Source organism: Anticarsia gemmatalis, chromosome 8, assembly GCF_050436995.1.
Source record: "Anticarsia gemmatalis isolate Benzon Research Colony breed Stoneville strain chromosome 8, ilAntGemm2 primary, whole genome shotgun sequence".
Taxonomy (NCBI): domain Eukaryota; kingdom Metazoa; phylum Arthropoda; class Insecta; order Lepidoptera; family Erebidae; genus Anticarsia; species Anticarsia gemmatalis.
This window is the reverse complement of record NC_134752.1, coordinates 4,818,699-4,839,578: the sequence shown is the minus strand read 5'-3', so window position 1 is coordinate 4,839,578 and position 20,880 is coordinate 4,818,699. Positions and strand designations below refer to the sequence as shown.

The 20,880-nt window shown below is 35.6% G+C and overlaps 2 protein-coding genes across 2 annotated transcripts; one reads left to right on the top strand and one right to left on the bottom strand.

Annotated features, from left to right (window-relative positions):
• Window positions 1-261: 261 nt before the first annotated feature.
• Window positions 262-17,539, top strand: LOC142974750 (uncharacterized). Its single transcript, XM_076117245.1, has 6 exons — window positions 262-636; window positions 872-1,122; window positions 1,223-1,398; window positions 2,003-2,246; window positions 13,487-13,636; window positions 14,716-17,539. Exons 1-6 carry the CDS (start codon window positions 584-586, stop codon window positions 16,581-16,583), a joined length of 2,742 nt encoding a protein of 913 aa, XP_075973360.1. The 5' UTR covers window positions 262-583; the 3' UTR covers window positions 16,584-17,539.
• A 14-nt stretch (window positions 17,540-17,553) lies between these two features.
• On the bottom strand, window positions 17,554-20,877 carry TyrRS-m (Tyrosine--tRNA ligase, mitochondrial). The gene is made up of 8 exons (XM_076117246.1): window positions 20,487-20,877; window positions 20,215-20,362; window positions 19,821-19,999; window positions 19,284-19,500; window positions 19,069-19,147; window positions 18,643-18,918; window positions 18,114-18,302; window positions 17,554-17,858 (listed from the first exon to the last, which is right to left on the bottom strand). Exons 1-8 carry the CDS (start codon window positions 20,621-20,623, stop codon window positions 17,695-17,697), a joined length of 1,389 nt encoding a protein of 462 aa, XP_075973361.1. The 5' UTR covers window positions 20,624-20,877; the 3' UTR covers window positions 17,554-17,694.
• Between the last annotated feature and the right edge of the window lie 3 nt (window positions 20,878-20,880).

Genomic DNA, 20,880 nt, shown 5'->3' with positions numbered 1-20,880 from the left:
TTACAATAACATTAAATGTTAATCTGAAATTAAATCATTCTGTGCCATACCATGTTATTTGGAGTTATGTAATAATATAAATTTGATCGCACGTATATAACTAACAACATTCTATTTCCATGTTATATTAAACAATGAAAACTGTATTTATTTATCAATTAATAATATTAGTATTATTAAGTTCGGGTTCAAATCGATAAAAAAATCGTATCGATTAACACATTATATTTTTGCGTTTTGTTATCAGACACAGATTATGGCTACACCAGTTGATGGTCTGTGCTTATTTTATTTTTCTGATTCATCGAGTGTATTTTATTGCTGAATCTTTATGTGAATTATTATAATTAAAAAATTATGTGCATTGTAGTGTTTTGTGATTAATGGAAATGTAGTGCCTTATTGGATATTTTTTGTAGTAGAAGTTCATAATACAGTACGGCATCGTTCTTGATGAGGATGATCTCATTGACAGTCTGACATTACGTTCTTTTTAGCGAAATCTTGATCGTTTTATTATTTTACTATTGGGTCCAATGACCTTGTAACTTAAAAATAATTTCATCGAAATTGATTAGTGAACATGAAGAAACAATTCTATAGGGTAAAGCAACTCGCCGACCAAACATTTTCAAGGTATTTTATGTACTTTACATTATCTCACCTATCAGATAAGATTCACTTCTTTGTAAGTTCAGTTCGTTGTTATTGTAATCTATTTACCTGTATCAGTATCTTTTGAACCGACGGAGGGACTAGTTAAATATGAAGAAGTAATACTTATTTAGTTTAATTTGTGATTGTGTGTTACATGTTTTGTGTTAATTGTGCTGTTACATTTTATTTATTGCATTGTTTACGATTTACGCAGGGCAGGGAAGGCTGAAGGGTTGACAGATGAGCTTCAGACTGCAGATAGGAAGGTGGAACACCTTCGTAATGCCTTACAATTGGTTAGCAAGCGGTTGTCAACGGGAGCAGGCAGTACACAGGGTCAAGACCCTGCAGCTAGAGAAAAAAGACTTAAAAAATTGCCAGAATACCTCCTTGGACTGTCCATGTTGGAAGCTAGTAATTTTGATGATGACGATAGTATCCTAAAATATATTTTATATGAATGTGGTGAGTTTATCTTTCAAACATTTGTTTATAATAGAAATTATACAATTGTTTTGATAAATTTGTTATGAATATTTGTATTGTTTAAACTTAATATTTATAGGTAAAACTGAAAAATTCCTTGCAAATGAAATAGCTGAACATGAGCTTAAAGTGGAACAGTTGGTGTGTGCTCCATTGTCAGCAATCAGTGAAACTGATCTCCCGGCTATAATGAAAGCTAAGAAACAGCTTAATAGGCTCATGAGTGAAAAGGAATCAGCCGCCAGCAGATATTCTGTGAGTTTTGTTATCAGTGTCAGTAAGACACAGTTATCACATTTTATCATCCTAAACATAGAAGTACAAGATCTACTTTAATCTTATTTTGATATTAGTATCTCATATATCAATTGAACTACATGTGAAAAATATCAAATGTTGAGATGTATATTTATTTATATCATTTAACCTAAATCAGCTTAGGGATTTTTTGTTTATTTATAACAAAACAATACTAACTCATTATCTAATGGGTTTTCCCTTGGTATAACAATAAGCAAGTATCTGGACATTCTAATTGTATTATTGTTATGAAATTTTCGAACAAATAATGGTCATTGGTGAATAGTAACTAAAAGTATTTAAGCAGAACACACCAAAAAATTTAGATTCTCATGTTTTTTAACATGGTTGTATTATTAACTTGATTGGTATGTATATTGTATATTATATATTATAACTTTTCAGTTCTGGGTGGAATATCCTCTCTCACTCACATTAAATTATCTTATCCCAGAATTTGATGGTATTTCCATGCACACATATAATAGATACAGATAACTGCCACAGTGTTCTACATTAATAACATTGTTTGGATAATAAATGAAATAAATTATTACAGCATTTAGAACGTCAGAAAGAAGAAAATCCGACAAAGTTTAATGCCGCAAGAGAGGAACTAGAAGAAGTTGGGATACGCGTGGAAGCATCACGAGACGCTCTTGCAGCAGACATGTTTGCACTTGTTGCTAAAGAGGCCCAACTCGCACACACACTGTTACAATACGTAAAACTACAGAGAGCATACCATGAGTCCGCACTTCATTCCCTTCAAGACACAGTGCCTGAGTTAGAAAAATTTATTAGTAAGTATGAAATGTTCTTATCTTCTTGATTCACTTTATTTTCATCATCAACATAGATTATCCAAGAGTTTATGAACTTATCCCATTAGAATATTTTCTACTTATTTTTAATCTACAAATGTGTCATCTATTTGTATAGTTTTAGTGAAACTTGTAGTATCATGTCATAATATAAGGTAATGCTTCTTTAATATTATTATCGTCATTTTTATTACTTCTCATCATACTTCAAGCTTGGAAACTACAATTAGTAATGCTATAGCTTGTCTTAGTAAGCAGCAACTGTTTTACGTAAAGTCTTCATCTAGTTAATAACTGCAACATTGGCGCTTCCATATTACTTGGAGGAAAATCCTCACTAATCCAATTTTGTTATTATCTTATGCTCTACCTACCTGTTGGTATATTATTTAGTTTATTACCAAAATATCCTAAAGTTTTATTTACTTACACAACAATGTGTAAAAACAAATAAACAGGTAATTTACTTTGTGGTTAATTTAAATGACTATTAGATAAATGAGTAAGCATTTCATTAAACAATCATAATATGGTGTAAGCTAGATATTAATGGGAGTTTTTACTTATCACTTTAAATTTAAATAAATGAGTTACTGATTCATTTACATATTCATTCATCCTAACCATAAGACTACACATTTTGCTTAAAAATGATCCAGATTTGTTAAATAATGTAATGTATGTATGACCCGAAACACAATATATCATTAAAACATTTTTAATGATATATTGTCCAATGTCCAGTGGTGTCTATTATCATCGTATGTCTACAAGTGCAGTCGATTGTTGTAGTATTAAGACTTCCTCCACATATTATTGTGCATGCCTAATCAATGTCCTCAAATTATAATACATTCAAAATATTATTAACATACAATGGTATTTCAAAGGACATGGGTTCATCAGTTTGGTATGACTGAAAGGAAATATTAAAAGTTATCCTCTATTGTAGCGGGTTTAAAAGGCTGGTTTTCATCAGAGGTGTGCGATGTAGCGCAGTATAAAATAACGACATTGGATCAGTGACCCTACTATAAACAACGAAACCGAATATTCGGTGAAATTTCGTTTGTTTCTTACCACAATGTTATCTATACTAATAATATAAAATTGTAGATTGTTGTTAAGTTTGGTTGTTTGAACGCGCTTATCTCAGAAACTGCTGGTCCAAAACTTGTTTTACTGTTGTATAGTACAGCTCGTTTATTGAGGAAGGCTATGGGCTATATAACACATTAAAATATTAGGAGCGGAGTAGCAACGAAAAATGTTTAAAATACGGGGAAAATTATGGCCCATTCTCTCTGTGACGCAAGCGTAGTTGCGCTGATCAGCTAGTCCGTTATAAAATGTCCGTCGAACTATAGTACAAAATTATAAGGCAAGGATAGCGTCTACTCCGAGTCTTTGACGAAACTTTGTTTTCACGAAATAAAGTAGGCCCTCAGTTAAACTAAGCTCTTCTATAAAAACGATATTGAAACCTATTCAGGGATATTTTGCGCACACATTACCTAATACTCTGTCATGACAGTTGATATCAACATGATTATGATTTTATTTATAAACTGTAACAGGATGTGGATAATTGTTGTAACGTAGGTATAGTTTAACATATTATTATATAAATAATGATATTTTGTTAGATTTACATCTATCTTTCATGACCTTTATTTGATACGCGGTTGGTGGCTTAATGGTCTACAGTCAGGCACGTCTACGCGAAACATTTATAACGGGAGATAGTGCGATAGTCTTGTGTACTTCTTAAAAATACAATATAGGTACCGCCAACAGTAACATAGCATTGTCCTTTAACTTGAGGTCGACGTAATAACTGTTAGGTTTCTTGCTAACCATCTTTCCCTATCATGATGTCTATTCGTTCTCATATAATTTCTTTCTCTTACATTTCATCTTCTATTCCATTGATCTACATTTCACTCTCTCATCATATCAATCAGTCCTCATCAAACCAATCGGTGCCGTTTTTTTTATCAGAATGAACTCAAATGAGACTATTTTAAAAGCTGCATCATGACTTAAATCTTCACGCAAAAAATAAATCAATGACATGCAAAGTTAATACATATCACAGTACATTCAACAAGAATTTCGCTTGTAATGTACCTCGACAGTCCGAATCTTCGTTCAATAAATTATGTAAATATCCTTTGAATCGTTTTAACGTACACATCCGTCGTGAGCGTCGTAACTCGTACGTCTACATAATAATACAGTACTTCCGTCGATCAACTATACCAATTTAGCAATCTCTTAGATATTTATAGCACTTAATTTATTCGTGTGTACTTTTACGGTTCTAACATTTGTGACTTGTATTTTTTGGTCATCTATGATTACCGTTGTATTCAACTTGCTTTTGATAAAAAAAATCTTGTCGGGGTCCTATTGTAGAGACAATATAAATCAATAAAAACGGGACTTTAGTCTACCTAATACTTCTGTTACGCCCCCCTAGTTACGAAGATCTACGTGTTAGGCCGTTAGGCGTTTACTTATCAAATCGTCCCCTTTGTTTCGTATTCAATATGACTAGGCACAACTGATTATACTCTCCCTAATCTTATAATCTGAGTCCGACTGTCTTCCCGTGAACGAAAAACGTCAGTGAAGTCCGTTCGTTTAGCTAAATATCTTTGGTAGAAAATAACATAGTACTCTTTGTTCATGTTTATTTGTAATATTAATTACAGTCTCGTTGCGTCACTCTGCGACAATTGCACGTTTTCGTACGCTCCGTTTTTATGTGTTCTAATTCGTGGTAAAATACTATAATTGGTGTCTAATTAACACTCCTGCATAGTGAATGTGTCTATTACTAGTGAAATTGAACTCTGGGTGCCATTGAAAGTCAATAGTTTTGGTGTATACACAGTTTTAACCACAGTAAAATTTTGGTTGTGACTGCATTGGGCTCTGCATTTAGCCGGTCATAGTGCATTGCGTTGCCATCTCGCTCACTCCTGCGCATACGGCTCCTTGCATCTCGTTCTCGCACGCTTTGCACACAACAACAGCTGACCGCTCACTGCCCGCCATTTTGCATGTTTACTCACTCGCAGTTTGGATTTTGAAGATCTTCAAATTCTTTTGAAATACCTAGTGCAAAATTATACATATTACCTACGTACATAACGTATAATGGCCTCCGCTTCCAAAACATCTACTCGTAAAACGAACATCCCCACCGATGCTAAAGAGAATGAAACTAACGTTACACTTCGAAAAAGACAAACAGGTAACTCGTCTAGTCAATATGTTACCGAAGAATGTCTTATGTCTATGCAGCAACAGATCACTGACGCTATTATATCTTCTATGAAAACAACAATCAGTGATTTAATTACGCACGAACTTAAATCTCTTCATCAACAAGTTTCTTCACTTCAAGAGTCTATGACTTGGTTTAATAAGACATATGAAGACGTTAAATTAACCATCACTTCTCAAAGTAGCAAAATCTCGTCACTGGAAGCCGAATGTAAGAGTCTGAAATCTGAGACTACAGAATTGAATAAACAATTGAAAAACATGATTGAGGACAACCATAGGAAGGACCAGTGGGTTCGCCGTTCCAATATTGAGATCGTGGGCATCCCCGAAAGTAAGGATGAAAATCTTCTCGAGATTATCAGCAAACTGGCGCGGTTATGTAACATTGAGATTAACCCTTCTACGGATATAGATTTCGTTACGCGTGTCGCGGTTAAGTCGCCAAATGATCACAAGAAACCAAAACCGATTATCGTGAAATTTCAAGCCAGATATAAAAAGGACGATTTCCTGTCGTCTTTGCGTAAGAAAAAAGATCTCAACACGCTGGAGCTGGGGTATAAGACTGGTAACAGAATATTTGCAAACGACCACTTAACAAGTCATAACAAATATCTGCTGCGTCGTGCTAAAGAGTTGGCTCGTGAGAAAAACTACTCAATGTGCTGGGTTCGTAACTGTTCCATCATGGTACGTCGAAAGCCTGATTCACCTATTATTTATATAAATACTGAAGAATGTTTAAAAAAAATCAAATAGGGGTTTGTACTTATTCGTCTCGTCCGTTTGATACTATTAACTTTTACTTACTATTTTTTATAATATTCTCGGAGCGAGAGATTTTCTGTTACGTTTCTATTTTTATTTTATTCTGTATAAAATTTATAAAATGTTACAAGTTTTATAACAGCATTACATTACATATTTTCTTTATTTTGTCGATGTCGAGAGTAGTTATTCCGTACTGTAATTTGTTAACAAATCATTTGACTATATTTGCTTATTACAATTTTGCTTATTGTAGCAGTTGGTTTCGCTTAAATTATAAAATTACACATCAAAGTACAGCGTTTGAGATAACAATTTTACTTTACGTTAAGTTGTTTAAAATCATCAATTATTATTTGTTAATTTTAGTTCCTAACTGTAAATCTGGTAAGCTTACATATCCTTTTATGCTTGCTAGAAAATATAATAAGATTTATTCACTTATTTTTTACATTACTTATGGATATTAAAATCTACTACCAAAACGTTCGTGGATTACGAACAAAAACACACGATTTTCTCAATAATGTGCAGTTAAATGACTATGACATTATTTGTTTAACTGAAACATGGTTACTGCCGGGTTTCTTTAATAGTGAGTTGTTTGACTCGAGATATGAGGTGTACCGCGCTGACCGCGCGGGCGGCGGCCGCGGCGGCGGCGTGCTAGTGGCGGTGCGCCGCGCGCTGTGTGTGGATGAGCGAGACGCGGCCGCGGCGCCGCCCGCGCTGCCCGGTGCTGAATGCGTGCACGTTAGCATCGTCCTGACCAAAATGCCGACGTTAAAATATCTCAGGGTATTCTGTGCTTATTTTCCACATAGTGTTGAACAACAAAATAGCCAATTGGCGTTATTTGAGCACATATCTAATATAGTTTTAAATAAAACAACTGACTATTGTATGTTGCTGGGTGATTTTAATATTAGTAATGGACATTGGTCAGACAGTCATGATGGTTCCAATAGCTTAACGCTTATAAATCCTAATTTTAGTAATCTTGAGTATAATTTAAATTCATTTTTATGTTTCACTGGTTTACAACAGTTTAACGGTATTCTCAATAATAATAACAGACTTTTAGACCTAATTATTTCCAGTTTCTCGTGTAATGTTCAACGTTGTTCGAACCCGTTGACAGGTGAAGATATACAACATCATCCCGCTTTGAATATTAATTGTACGGTGAATAGCGAGACCCTGTGCCTGCCCCCTGCACCTCGCTTTATTCGTAGATTTCATAGTGCTGATTATGACTCTATAAATACTGTTTTATCAAATGTTGATTGGCACAACGAATTAGACTTGCCAGACATTACAAAATCAGTTGACACATTTTACAGCATTATTAATTCAGTAATAGAACAGTATGTTCCTTCAAAGCTCATTTCCTCCACTAAACGTTTTCCTTCTTGGTATTCTAAAGGACTTATTCAAATTATCAAGCAAAAACTAAAAGCCCATAAGAAATGGAAGATTTATGGCCACCAGGCTGACTACGACCATTTTTCCGAACTTCGTGCTCTACAAAAAGACGTTCAAACTACGTGCTATAATCAATTTATTGAGAGCTCAGAACATAGAATAAGTACTCACTCAAAATACTTCTGGTCTTACATTAAATCTAAAATGAAATCAAGTGAATTCCCGAGTTCTGTATATCTCTCTGATGTCAACGCCACTGATGGTGCTGGTATTGCAGAACTTTTTAATACCTATTTTACCTCTGTCTTTGAACCTTCGAATGATATGGCCATTAACTTTTCCTCTAGTAATAGTTATCAATTAGTCGACATAGCTTCAGTTAATATTACAGTTCAACTTACTGAGACATATTTAAAAAAACTTGACTGCTCGAAAGGACCTGGGCCTGACGGTATACCGCCCATCTTTCTACGAAGTTGTCATAAAGTGTTAGCTCTTCCGTTATCAATTATCTTTAACCAATCTTTAACACAAGGAGTAATGCCTATCCGTTGGAAAAAGAGTCACGTAGTACCTATACTTAAAGGAGGTGATAGGTGTGACGTCACAAACTACCGTGGTATATCTAAGCTGTCTCTCATTCCTAAACTTTTAGAAAAGATTGTTTATGATTCAGTTTATCCTAAAGTTAGACAATTTATTATTCCAAATCAACATGGTTTTGTTTCTAATAGGTCTACTGAGACTAATTTATGTGAATTAGTCGATCTCGTTACTAAAACAATGGATGAAGGTTATCAGGTTGACGTCGTATATACGGATTATTCCAAAGCGTTCGATAAAATTTCCCATTCTATTCTCATAACCAAGTTAGCTAATATTGGTATTCATGGAGACCTTCTGAGGTGGCTTCAATCTTACCTTAGAAATAGAACACAGGCAGTCACTGTTAAAGGTTATACGTCCACTTTTGCTCCCGTCACTTCCGGTGTGCCTCAGGGCTCACATCTTGGGCCACTTTTATTCAATATTTTTATTAATGATGTTATTCATGTCATTAAAAGTTCTGGTTGCCTACTCTATGCCGATGACACTAAAATTTTCAGGAAAATAACTGACATCTCTGACTCTCTAGTTCTCCAAGACGATTTGTATAGTCTCGGTAATTATTGCAAATTAAATGGTCTAGTTATGAATACTAATAAATGTTATATAATCAGTTTTACAAGAAAAAAGAACCCCATAATTTTTAACTATAAACTTTTTGACACTAATCTTAAACGAATCAATGAGGTAAGAGACCTTGGTGTGATCCTCGATAGTGAACTAACTTTTAGATCTCATTATAATCATATTATTACTAAATCTTACAAAATGTTAGGATTTATTCTTAGACAAGGTAAAGAGTTTAAAAAGAAACATACATACATGATACTATACAATAGTTATTTAAGATCACACCTTGAATATGCATCTACCGTCTGGAATCCACATTTCAATGTTCATATCGATGGAATTGAGTGTATACAGAATAAATTTGTTAAACATCTGGAATATAGAAACTGCAATGATCCTAATTTTAACTTTCATTCCAATAATTTAATTTCACTACAACGTCGCCGTCTACACAATGACATAACTCTCCTATACAAAGTTTTAAACAACTTAACTGAATCCTCTTATCTTTTATTTAACATAGGTTTACGTTGTAGGCGACCAACTTCACGCTGTACTTCAGTTTTAGACGTTCCTTTTGCAAGAACCTCATATGGTAAAAATAGATTTATTATAAGAGCATGCAGCTGCTATAATAATAAGTTTAATAATATTGACATATTTCATGAAACTTTTTCTAAATTCAAATCTCTTTTACGTACCAGTGCGGAATAACTTCTATACAAGTATTGACACAATCATGTATCTAGAATAACTGTGAGATGATGTTTGTTATGTTTGCAACTTACTCTCGCATTTTTTTTGTTTAACTTAGTTTAACATTCGTTTTGTTAACTTTTTGTCGCTGAGTGCAATTCATTGTTTGAAGCTTCATTGGTGACAGTGTTAAAAATTTAATGTTTTTATTACATAATGTTATAATACTGTTTGCTTCGTTCACCACAATAAAATAAAATAAATAAAATAAACGTTCGATCGACTCTAGGTTCAGATAACATTGATTAAAAGCATTGTTTACATAGTTGTAATTAAGTTGACTACATCGTTAATGATATTTACTTAGCTATAATTACGTTTGTACACAATTACGAGTGTTGCTACAGTATATAAATAATTGTATGCACATTGTAATGTATTTAAATTAATGTATGTAGACGGGTTAATTTCATTTATGTTTCAGGCAAAAAAAAGTAAATTAAATAATATGTTTTTCAAAAATAACAGCCAAACAGGATATTTAATTTTTATAAAGCTTTCCTTACAGCTAATTCGATTCCCTTGTTTTAACAGTGGAAAACGTTAATTTTGTTAGTGCTATTATATTTTATTTTATCCAAGAAAGCCTGTCGTTTCGGTAATAACGAAAAGGTTCCTTCAAACTTGTCTAACAATCTTACATACTTACGTCGCATTTCCATGTTAATGTTATTAAACATGAAATATAATAATAAACTGAAATGCCTATTATTCGATTCTATTCATCAAAAAAGCAGAATCTGAAGCTCGCGTGACAAGTTTACATTAAGGAAATTCGTGGTCATTGCGCGGTAAACACCCATTCTTTATCAATTGACCTGTTTTCCCCGAAATTATTGGCCAAGTCGTAACAATAGATTCGCCGAATATTGTAAAGATTACCAAAATGAAATTATAGGTGACTACTATTCAAGATTATTTTTCTATCTAAAACAAGAACCGCGGGGCTTCGTTTGTGTATTCTTACTTATTATGTCAGGGGCTAGTTTAAAATCGGAGTCTATGTTTAATACCGATTTTTCATGTATCTCTTGATTGAAGTAGCCCCAGTGGATTTTGTAGTTTTGTCCTAAAAGCGTAACACACAAACAGACTTTCATATTTATTATGCAAGTATGAATTTTGTAGCTACATCCTACAATTAAGCTGTCATCTCAGCGACGTGCTTGCATAATCTTGCAAGCTGTATTAGTAAACAAGTAAAAACAGTCAATCAAATAGTTTTATTTATTTAGGGAAGTAAAATGAAACAACACAAATTCAACAATATATTTCTAAAGATACGTTTACACCTTCGTATTACTTTAAGTTGATTTTCATGTAGAGTTGATGTGTTCACTTTATCTGAAAAGTGTAAGCATAATATTAGTTAGTTATTTCAAATAACGTGCATGAAAAATAGAATAGGTTTATTTTTACACCAGAGGGCGCTACTAGCAAAATTTCGTTTGCGGCAAAAAGTTTGCCCGCGACTCTATCGGAGTTAAATGATGTCCCGGACTAAATAGTTTTCTATATTATTATTATTATGTTAAATCATGTTATGAACTATCTGTTTACTAAATTGCATCTGAATCCATCTGGTAGCTTTTTCGTGAAAGAGTAACAAACATGCATAACATCCATCCTCAGAATCCTTCGCATTTATAATATTAATCGGAATGGGTCTGTAAACTTAAGGGATTATCGCATTTTTTTAATTAGCTCTCAACTACAATAATAAGTGTTTAATTTTTGTATAGCATTCTATTAAAAGCTATAAATATAAAAGTCAGAGTCATTGTACTCGTAATTGGATATCTATTATTGTTTACATAATATTTAAAGCAACTTAATACTGTATAATGCAAACTATTTATAAAATGTATATATTATTATGATGTACTCAATACCATACATATAGGGAATGCAATCCCGACTCGAGATCCCTCGCGATCAGAAATATCAATCCCGCGGGATCCCGAGATTTTCGGGATCCCGTCTAGTTAGTAAAAATAAGGCTTGTTTAATGTAATATGTGTGTGATAGTGTGGTGAATGCAATAAATTATTATTTGAAAGAAAATAAAAGCCTTTATTTTTGAATATTACTAACAGCGTAACATAATTAACAGGTGTAATAACATGAACATAATCAAAAAAGTAGGTGTAGCTGCAGGAGATCAAAATAAAAAGTAATCACATGACATTTTGAAAGTAGCCTCTTAAAATACAAAGTGTATCAATAGTACGAGCTTCTAATCGGCATCTTAAGTCTATTGCAATGTAGCCAGCTGCTGAAAATGCCCTCTCCGACAATCCCGAACGGGATCTCGTCATATTATGCTTCGGGATTGATCCCGAAAAAATACACGGGATCTCGCGAGATCGGGATCCCGCGAGATCGGGATTGCATTCACTACATACATATAATTGAACGAGCAAAACTTGCTGCCAAATAAGGAAAAATGTATAATCATTTATGTACACTACAATATTATACCCTTCATAAGTTCGGAGGCCAGTCATGAACCATATAGAAAACAATTAAATTTATTTTATTGATAATCTCTTATGGCCGGCTTTACAACTCCTGATTAAGTATCAGATAACTTAACAGGAAGAATTTAGACAGTAAATAATTAAATATCATTGGACAACTCACACACGGTCATCTGATTCTAAACTAAGTAGAGATTATGCTATACAAAACTCCACTAACCAGTAACCAAATTACTGATAAAGTTACTTATATACTTTTGAATACATCCATACTAATATTATAAATGCGAAAGTAACTCTGTCTGTCTGTCTGTCTGTCTGTCTGTCTGTCTGTCTGTCTGTCTGTCTGTCTGTCTGCTACTCAATCACGCCTAAACTACTAAGCCAATTTGCATGAAATTTGGTATGGAGATATTTTGATACCCGAGAAAGGACATAGGCTACTTATTACCCCGGGAAAATGACGCATTTCCCGGGAAAATTCAGGTGGCGAACGAAGTCGCGAATAATCAATATAATAATGACATTAAATTAACAAAATTCCGTTGTCATGGCAACTGTTTTAATGGCGGATATGCCTTAGCGCGACTTCGTTATATTAAGAGATAAAAAAATTTTTTCGTGAAAAAAAATCATATTTTATATCATCACGCTACGACCAATAGGAGCAGAGCAACAGTAAAAAAGTGTTACAAAAACGTGGAAAATTCTGACCCATGCTCTCTTATGTGACGCAAGCGAAGTTGCGCGGGTCAGCTAGTACCTATATATGTAGATAAATTCACAGTCAAGCTCAGAAGAGAAACTCGTGCTCGGGTTACGCTATCGGACTACGCTATTACGGCGAGATGACCGCGTTAACGGCGCCTAAAGTGCAGAGTTTTTGCCTAAATTTGCTGTCACTTTATGTTTCGAATAGCTTATTCGACACTTATCCATAAATCATGCTGTCTATTGATTTATTTCAAAATTAAATTACTGTAGTTTTCATTGACATACACATCCTTTATAACAGTAGGTACAACAATCAAACTAAAGTATTGTAACTTTTACATACCATTGCAACACTCAGTATTTTTATAGCAGGTAATTTAAACAATAATAATAAAAAATCTCTTCCTAACAGCTCACATATTTATTTTACTAATTAATTGACTGTTTAGTTTCACTACTCCAATATTTTTTACCTTATGTTTTCTTCGCTGCCACATTCTTGTTCTTCAGTCCATTTGATCAAATATTGGTTTCGAGAGCTCCGTTTTTTAACAGTCTGCTTCAAAGTTAATCCAAATTGTAATAATCAAATGCTTGTTTCAGACGACAGTTCGGTAAAGCCGGTGTTTGGATATCCTTTGGAAGAGCACCTGCGAGTTACCGGCCGCACTATCGCCTTCCCCCTGGAGTTGTGCGTGTGCACGCTACACGAACTGGCACTCAACGAGGAAGGACTGTTCAGGATCGCAGGCAGTAAGTTACCTACAGGAAAACGTGCAATTTGATATTTACAGGATGGATTTTCTAATTATTGTCATACTGAGAATTTAATACGCTTGTTGAACGTTTAGCGTTGATTGATCAAAACGTTTGATTCATCATTTATATTGATTTATACGCGAATATTCAAAGTCAATATAACTATCACAATGTAGTTTACTTCTGCCCCTTGCTACACATTTTGACATTGTAAATCTGAAGACAAAACACATTTCGTGTCATCAGATATAATAATAAAGAAATTGTTGTAAGGAACTTATACAACTCGTATACATAAGGAGCTCGATACTTGACTATGTTACCGAATGTTTTTGGTGGGATGGAACTTGAGAGCAAAACGTATACGTGCATGCACGATTTAAGTCTACGTGCACATATGCTTGTTATACCAATTGTACCCGTAATAAAGAGTAAAAGTTCTAGTTGAAATGTGGTGGTGAGAGGTGAAACTAAGCTTTTTAAAACGTGCTCTGAAATAATAAAGAAAATATTCAAAAAAAAATAAAAGGAGGAAATACCAATGTTTAATAATTCTTCCTTTTTCAATGTTAAGACAATTAGTTTAACAGACCATCCTGTGTATTGTGATGATGTGTGTTTCGTTGAACATACTCGATGATTCATGACAACTAATAGATGACACACGTGTTTGGACCACTTTGTCTGCCGATTTTTATAGTAAATTGTATATTACCTATGAAGAAGTTTGAAAACAAAATTGAGATTATTAAAAATTCTTTTAAAATTTTGTTCAAGACGGTATCTTATTTGATGTCTTTCGAGTCATTTATAGGCTTGGCTAAGGCAAGCCTATAAATGACTCGAGACTCATCCCGTCTAAATAGGCAACAGACACGGCTACTAACGCATATAATATTAGCATAAGTTTGGGAAAGTACCTACGCATAATATCGCGTGTCTGGCGTGTGGGTACGAATTAATGTGAAGTTTGTTCTTGTCATTAAATACTTATTTAGAACAATCAAAAATTAAATTCAATCAGTAGGCTTTGCAGTTGGCATGCAATTAAATCAAACTATTTCTTTTTTCAGGTTCTTCAAAAGTTCGTCGCATGAAGTTATCGCTAGATGCAGGTCTGTTCAACGGCACGCTGCCACGTGACTACGGCGACATGCACGTCGTCGCGTCGGTCCTCAAGTGTTATTTAAGAGAACTACCTGAACCTTTATTGACATATCGCTTGTACGAGAATTTTATAATCGCCTCTCGACAGCCAACAGAACAAACTCGACTCAATGCTCTCTGGGAAGCTATTCACTTGCTACCGGATGCTAACTTCCAAAATCTTAGGTATCTTATCAAATTTTTATCAGCCCTGACTCAAAATCACAGTAAGAATAAGATGACTCCGTCTAACCTGGCTATCGTGATCGCTCCAAATCTCCTGTGGGCGGTAGACGAGAGCACCTTCGACATGAACATCACAACAGCTGTCAATTGTATTGTGGAACTGCTCATCAAACACGCCGACTGGTTTTACAAAGACGATATCAGTTTTTTTATCTCATTCACCAAAGAAGATCTACTTGCAGATCTGTGTGACGATGGTTTCGCGCCTAATTTTGGTCATGGATACAACCAGACCGCCGCACTGAACCAGGAACCTGCGAATGGTGACTACAGCAGTATGAGCAAGTCTATGTTTGATTACAATCACCAAAGTCAAATTAAGAACGCGGACGTTACAGGTCGACACTCTAGGAGCAACAGTCATGATACTAGTTTAATTTTATTGCAAAACGATATGAAAAAAGCTCAGTCGAACAGTTCGCTGTCTGATCAATCTAGTCCCCCGCCCGGTAGTCCTAAACCCATATTGAGGCGAAAAAATAAACCGCTAGCGCCAGTTCCACCTAATTTCACTCCTGACAAGAATAAGAAAGTAGAACCGGCCGCACCGGTGGTACCTGACGTCCCGAAAGAACAACAAAATACGGCGAAGGTTGAGATCGATAAACCCGCCAAACCACCACGTCCAGTCATATCGGACACGGGTAAAGTGATCTCGGGGGTGCAAACTATCAACCGCTCTACATACAAACAGAATAGGGCAATGAAGGAGGAAGCCGCTAGGAGCGGTAGCCGAGAGCACCTCGCCGATACGCGCCGACAGAGTCTGGAACTCGATAAAGATAAGCTGGACATTTTGAAAGCACCTGACGGGAGTAAAGAGTCGACGCTCGTCGTTAAAAACGTGACCGCGCAGTCCGGGATCGTAGGGCGGTTAAAGATAGTCGGAGATGCGATGAGTGGTCCTGCGTCATTAGGAGCCGAGAGAACCCCGGCGACGGTCGAAAAGGGAGCGCCCACACCGCGCGCCCAGCCCGCGACTAAACCTTCGGGTCAGCCGCCTCCGCGGCCTGTAGCGGCTCCGCGTACCATTTTGCCAGCGCCGGTTGAGGGCGAAGGAGAAGTGCAGCTGCGCCACAAGCCCGCCGTGCCCGAGCGCCCCGCCACTCTCCGTCCACAGAGCTTCCGGGCCCCGCGTTCCTCGCTCACCGACGCCTCAGATGTAGCGCCGACCGTACTGGAGCGCACGCACATTTACACTGTCGATAAGCAACATCCTACAGTGATCCAGGTCGGAGGCAACGGTAGCGGTAACGAGAGGGATAGCGTCGAAGAATCGCCGCGGGCGACAGTTCAGCGTACTCACAGCTCCGGCGGTCGCGACGGTGACCTCGAAGAGCCGAGAAGCCTGTGCGTGGCGAGTCGACAACTATCTCAGTCGGAGGGCGACATCACAGAGGCTCCGTCGCCGCGGCCGCAGCCGTCGAGGCCGCCGCGCCCGCTGGTGCCGGCGCCGCCGCCGCCGGTGGCGCCCGCCCCGGCTCAGGCCGCGGCCGCAGCTCAGTCCGCGCCGCCTGCTCCTCCTCAACACGAGAGTACGGATCTTTAGCCGACGTTCAGCCCCGTGCCTATGCCTCGCTTAAAACGACGGCGTTAGTGACGTCACAGTGAGTGGTGAGCTCCGATCGCGGTTTCCGGTTTTCGTGACGATAATTGAGATTGCGATCGAGATATCCGAGTCGCAATGAGACTGATGTTAGCTCTTATTTTTCTGCAGGGTCGACCGACCGCTCGGTCGTGTAGAGAAAGTTATTTGAGAAACATTTTTCTTTGCATCAAATGAATGAGTATTATGTATTTATTTTTTTAAAAGTGTAGCATTATTGATAAGATAACACGTGATAATTTGAATAATACTATTACCAAACTAGAAATTACAGCTTTTGCGAGTAATACATAGGTCTGACAAATAACTATTGACCCCCGGAATTTATTCCAAAAAAGACATATCGACTAGATTGTCTACGTAGCTTTTGTATGCAGGCTAATTTTAATACACAATAAAACTTTGTAAACTAGTTCATACGATGAGTGAATGTTGCAATTAATACTTGTGATATTAGAAAAATATAATCACAACTCCCGGTCGATGACCACTAGCGGGAGAATGCACAAATGTTAATGTAACGAACAGCCATATTTCATGATATTCGTGATAGTTCATTACTGTTGAACATCTACTTGTCTTGTTGGTGAATGTTGGGTGCCTAGTCCTACGTGTCGATCATTGAATAGTCTGGATCAGGATCCAACACGCATTTATGAGGAATTGTATTTCCCTCACTCGTATAACCAACTTCGTAGTTTGACAGCGATGCACTATCGTGACTTGTCAATGCATTAGATTAGTAATCTACGCAATGCTGTTTCAATGACTATATTATTTTAGCTATAAGTATGTTATGTAGTGTTTACAATCTTTTATGTGATATGCATTTTATTATTATATACTTCAAGTATACCAGCTTCTGTTGTAAGTAAATTAATAAAATAGCCGAAACATTATTTTTGCAATTTTATTTTACGATCTAGCGACCTTAAAAAATTAAGAGTAATGCTAAATCCCCCTTAAAACTAAAGTCTATAAATATAAAACTATACCTATGTGTTGTTATTCAATTAAAACAAACATTTTAAAAGTAAATAAATACATTTTTTTTTTACGTTTGCCATTTAACGATGTAGTAATTACGTTTGCCAACTCTGATCAACGAGAGCAAGTTAGGAAGTATGTGAGCTGACTCGGTGATGACTTCATCTATTTTCTTCACTTTCTGATGGTTGATGTAGAACCCGCCTGCTTGGATAATCCTTATAGCGTCATCTGAAATAGTAAAAGTAAAACTCTTATAAACATAATACATTTTATTATAAAAATTATACTATTTCTTGTGGTTCAAAGAGTAATTAGTGAATGCGACCATCACTTACTTACGGAGCTTTACTTGAAAGTTACCACAGAAAATCAATATTTCTATTATCATATGATGCAATTATGCAGGTAAACCAAAAGAACAGTACTATTAAATTTTTACCAATCGGAAATTCGGTAGGTAAGAAATCTACAAAACAAACTTACTTTCTGTTGGGAAGCACTTTGCCTTCATTCCGAGTTCCAACACGGTAATGCCCGGCGACAATAATAAGTTGGTCACAGTCGCTCCTTCAAATATCTGTTCCAACTCTGTGCTATTGAGAGATATCAGTGACTTTACATCTTTACTGTATATCGCCTCTGTTGCTTTTAGTGCTCTTTCCAAACCTTCCTCTGCAAATGTAAATAATGAGATTAAATAGATAAGTTAATATTTGAAAAAAATTGTTGAAGACTTGGGGCGCATTTTCATTGGTCGTTAGCGCCCACATGCTAGGTAAGAGAGAGCCAACGACAGAGGTGCTAGGAGAAGGCCAGTGAGTCCAATGGATTGTATCAACCGAGTTATCGACTGACTAATTTCATTGGTTGTTAGCTCGCATGCGGTATTTGGGCTAAAAACCGACTTATCGACCAATGAAAATGCGTACTTGAAGATAATATACAATACAATGATTTGAAAACATTTTTTTGTCAAAGAAAAGGTACATCTATACACTAAACTTCTACTTACTTCCATGAACTAAGGTAGTAAGCTGATCTGCCAAACATGTCTGTGGGTACCTCTGTTCTGGGTGTTCTTTATGTTTAAACATAATATCTTTTATCTCCCCCACACTATAGAATGTGAATAACTTCAGTAGTTTCTCTACTTCTGTATCTTTGGTTCTAATAAAGAATTGGTATAGGCTGTATGGGCTTGTTTTCTTTGCATCTAGCCATATTGCATTCCCTGCTGACTTGCCAAATTTATCACCTTCTTCTGTAGTTACTAGGGGCAGTGTTAGACCTGAAATAAATAAGAAAATATTGCAGGTAAAAATATAAATATTATTCACCATAAACAATGCCCAATAATAATCATAATTATTTAACTGCATAATACAATTATTTTTATCTCTTTATAAGATGTAACTAAATGGTGTGATGAATTACTCACCATATACATTTTTCTTGACAGTTCTGCTTATCAATTCATGTCCTGCACTTATATTACCCATCTGATCACTTCCTCCTAACTGAAACAATTTAAATGCAATTACTACATAAACATCAAGTGTTGCTGAATTATATTTTTTTAAATTAGTGTTGAGTCAGTGATTATTGGACAGAATTTCTGCCATAAAATAACAGTCTTATTAAACACATATTTACCTGAAACCTACAATCATATTCCTTTAACAAATGCAACCAATCATAAGATTGGAATATCTGGTATGCAAATTCAGTGAAGCTCATCCCAACTTCAGAGTTAATTCTATTCTGTACACTCTGCTTCAACAACATTGTTCCCATTCTGAAGTTTCTTCCTATTTCACTTACAAATTGTATGGCATCTATGTCTCTGTACCAGGCTTCATTATTTACTATCCTGCAACATTAAAATTCAATCCTTACTTTTTCAGAATAAAAGAAACAAGTAGACACCCTTTCTTTATTACCTAATGTTCTACAAATGTGTGCACTAGACTACTACTTAATTAACTTAGACTTAAAGTTTACATACCATAAGGATTTGTTGCTTTTAACTATTTCCTATGGTACTGTATCCTCTGGATCTTCATATTAGCCCCATAGAAATATATACAAAGTTACAGATTCTTACAGTTAGTACAATTTGTACCTTCTGATTCTGATGCAGTGAATGGGTAGCTATATTATGTCAATTTATTTGTCAATAAAGTGTCTTACCTAATTGGTTTCAATTGACTAGCATCTTTTGACCAGATATATTTTTTATGGTTTTCAAATACTGTTTCTAGATTGCTTTTGATACAGCTAATATTTTGTTCTATGATTTCCTTCTGTAGTGCTACACGGTCTGTGGACCTTCCACTGGGATCACCAATAAAACCTGTAGCTCCACCAACCTGAAACATTTTTTTAAATATTATTTAGATGCTATTCTGATCATAAGTAAAATACTTCTGTTAAGGTATGTTTAGTTTGAAATTAAATACAACTTGGAAGTTATTATGTGATTACAAAATACTACACTGACCAAAATTTAATATTTTTCTGCTAAAACAAGCTTCTAGATTTTATTCATTTAAGGAGAATCAAAGTATTTTAAATATATTCATACCAAAGCAATAGCATTGTGCCCTCCTCTCTGCCAATGTAATAGATTTATTATAACAAGTAGATTGCCCACATGCAGGCTGTCAGCTGTCGGGTCAAAACCTGCATACACACACTGTGGAGCTTTATTTAACAAATCTACAATCTCTGATCTGAAAGAAGGAAACAATAAAGAAAAGGATTATGATAAAGCAATTTGCTAATATAAGTTTCATTAAATTATGGGGCTCCATTATGTATTTTTAACTCTTGTATAGGTAGGTACTTGTTACTTACCCAGCTGAGCCAGGGAACAAGTCCTGATACATTCCTCTTTCGCTTAGCTTCAAAATATTCCTACTGGCATATGTACGACTGCTTGACCGCAACCACGGTGTTTTAGATACACGGAGTAATTGTTTTAAAAGATTCATATTTATATCTTCACAAAAACTTGCGTATTTAGATTTTCTAATGTAACCTCAAACTAATGAACAAAGTTTATCTGTAAATCTATTTATCAATAAAACAAGTTACTCTCAGGCGCTCATTGTCACGTTAACTAACATTACATAACACGGATCATTTTGTTTCAGTCAACATTTTTACTAGTAATCGCAAACTCTTCTAACCAAAATCGGCTCTGGATATCCCGACTTGTTCGACGGAATTCTGTCAAGTACGAGAAAAA